Raw genomic sequence first — 2,448 nt, 5'->3', positions numbered from 1 at the left:
CGAGAGGAAGACGTTCTTTCTTATGAAGATCACTATTGAAGATTTGGACGCTCGTATGGAAGAATTTGCTTTGGTCTGTTGGAGATGGGCGGAATATTAATTGTTGGAAGGATCCTTGGATTCCTACCGTTGGGCCATTATCCAAAAAGAAAGTCTGCAATTCTAGCTTAGATATGGATATTTTCCTTAGTAATATGGTCACGGAGAATGGGGATTGGAATTTGGACTTTTTTCACATTTGGCTATCTGAAGATACCATCTAACGGATTGTTGAAATTCCGCCACCTTATCCTAATTCTGGTGTGGGTAGAATTATTTGGGGGGGAAACACGTCTGGTACTTTTTCAGTTAAAAGTGAGCATAAGAAAATTAAGGAAGATTCTTGGAATACGAAAGAGGAAGTTTGGAAGTTATCTTGGAAGTATCATGGGCCACAAAAGGTTAGGGTGTTCATTTGGCTTGTTTTGAAACATCATTTACTGACTAATGTTGAAAGAATTCGAAGAGGTTTGGGTTCGTATACTGCTTGTGGTACTTGCTGCCATAATTTTGAAAATATTCTGCATGTGATTCGGGATTGCAAAACGGAAAATGATATATGGATGCAACTAATTCCTACAGGTAAACATTTTATTTTTTTTGCAAGGTCCCTTCATGAGTGGATCGAGCTCAATTTAAGAAATCAGCAGGACATAAATCTAGTGGCCAAAGTTAATTGGTCTAGTTTATTCGGGATTATCATCTAGCGAATGTGGAAAAATCAGAATCTTGGCATATTTCAAGGTCTTTCTTGGAGTACTGATGAGGTTATCAAAAACTCCCTCTACTGGGCGAAGCAATATGTTTCGATGTCCAAATCAAATGGCTCTAAACTCTCAAGCATGGTTTTTGATCCTGGCTATCCCGATGGTTGGGTCTACTTGAACATAGATGGTTCGGTCAAATATGAGGATATGTTTGCTGCAGCTGGAGGACTTTTGCGAGATCATCAAGGCACTTGGATTGTTGGCTTCACAAGGTATTTGAGTAGTTGTGAAGTTATCGATTCAGAATTATAGGGTATCCTTGATGGGTTGCAAATTGCCTTTGATCGTGGCTTTCGGATAATTATCACACAGATTGACAATCTTGAAGCAGTTAACCTCATTCACGAAGGAGTTCGTAAATGTTCTAATTCTACTTCAGTTATGAGAATCCTACTGATTTTGAAGCAATTAAGTAATTGGAATCTTCAACATATTCTAAGAGAAGAGAATAGCGTTGCTGATAAGATAATCAAGCTCAGGAAAGATAGGGAACCTGGTTTGCAGTTATTTGATAAAGATTATGTAATGAGTTTTCTCAATATTTGATCTTTGACATGTAATTTCTTTTTTTCACAAAAAAAATACAAACAAATTTGTATAATAATTTATTTGACCCTCTAACTTTATAAAAAAATTCATTTTAGTTATTTATTTAAAATTTCACATCTTTTAGCTCTTGAACTTACATTGTTTGTCAAATCACTCCAAAATAGATGGAAAAGCTAACAAATGTTAACTTTACCGACATGGCATTCACGTGTATGCCACGAAAGCAAATAATTATTTAAAAAATTAAAAGCTTTAAAAACTATTTTTATATATTTATATATTTATTTTTTAAAAAAATTAATTTTTAAAAATAATTTTTATATTTTTTTTGAATTTTTAAAAATTAAAAAAATTTAATCGTTGACGTGACATTCACATGGCAATCCACATGTATGATACATCAACAAAATTAACATAAATTAACTTTTTCATCTATTTTTGGGTGATTTAACAAATAACGTAAGTTTAAATACTAAAAGAGTTAAAAAATTAAATAAAAACTAAAAAAACATTTTTTTATAAAATTAAAGAGCCAAATAACTTATTATTACATTTATTAAAACTCATACTTTTGGGGTGAAGTCGAATTTAAATTAATAACTTATTTAAACTTATTAAAATATAATTCAAGAATTAGGGTTATATTTTTTAAAACATAAAACGTGCAAAGTTACCAAATATTTATTTAACCAACATAAACAAAAATTTAAACCTTGTATTTCTAATCCAATTAAACTCAGAAAAATAAATTGTATAAATGAGTACAATGGTTGGGCTGATCTCATCATGAGGCGACTCATAATAAGTTCTAGTCCACACTAACCAATAACTCTGGGCTCTAATTTGTAAGCCCAATAAAAAAGAGGGATTCCCCATTTTGTCATAAAACCGAAAGGTGGGGGACAAAATTAAATTTGAGTGAAGAAAACAGGAGGTGGTTATGTAAATTAATATATCTAAGCATTTGTTTATAAATAAAAAAGCATCAGCTAGGGTTTTTAGCCATTTAGGAGGTTAGCAGCAGCCAGCCACAGCATTCGCCGCACGGCATCAGTCTCAGCAGGTTGCCTTTCTCTTCTATCTAATCTCTCCA

General features: G+C 32.5%; 1 protein-coding gene across 1 annotated transcript; it reads left to right on the top strand.

Moving 5' to 3' along the window:
* Window positions 1-749: 749 nt before the first annotated feature.
* LOC107943195 (uncharacterized) lies at window positions 750-1,328 on the top strand (the record flags this gene model as incomplete). The annotated part of the gene is made up of 2 exons (XM_016876940.2): window positions 750-1,037; window positions 1,119-1,328. Coding segments are annotated over exons 1-2 (498 nt in total), but the record flags the coding sequence as incomplete, so codon positions are not given.
* Window positions 1,329-2,448: the final 1,120 nt, after the last annotated feature.

This window comes from Gossypium hirsutum, unplaced genomic scaffold (genome assembly GCF_007990345.1).
Source record: "Gossypium hirsutum isolate 1008001.06 unplaced genomic scaffold, Gossypium_hirsutum_v2.1 scaffold_1298, whole genome shotgun sequence".
Lineage (NCBI taxonomy): Eukaryota > Viridiplantae > Streptophyta > Magnoliopsida > Malvales > Malvaceae > Gossypium > Gossypium hirsutum.
Note: the sequence above shows the minus strand (reverse complement) of the source record. Positions and strands in the feature narration are given on the sequence as shown.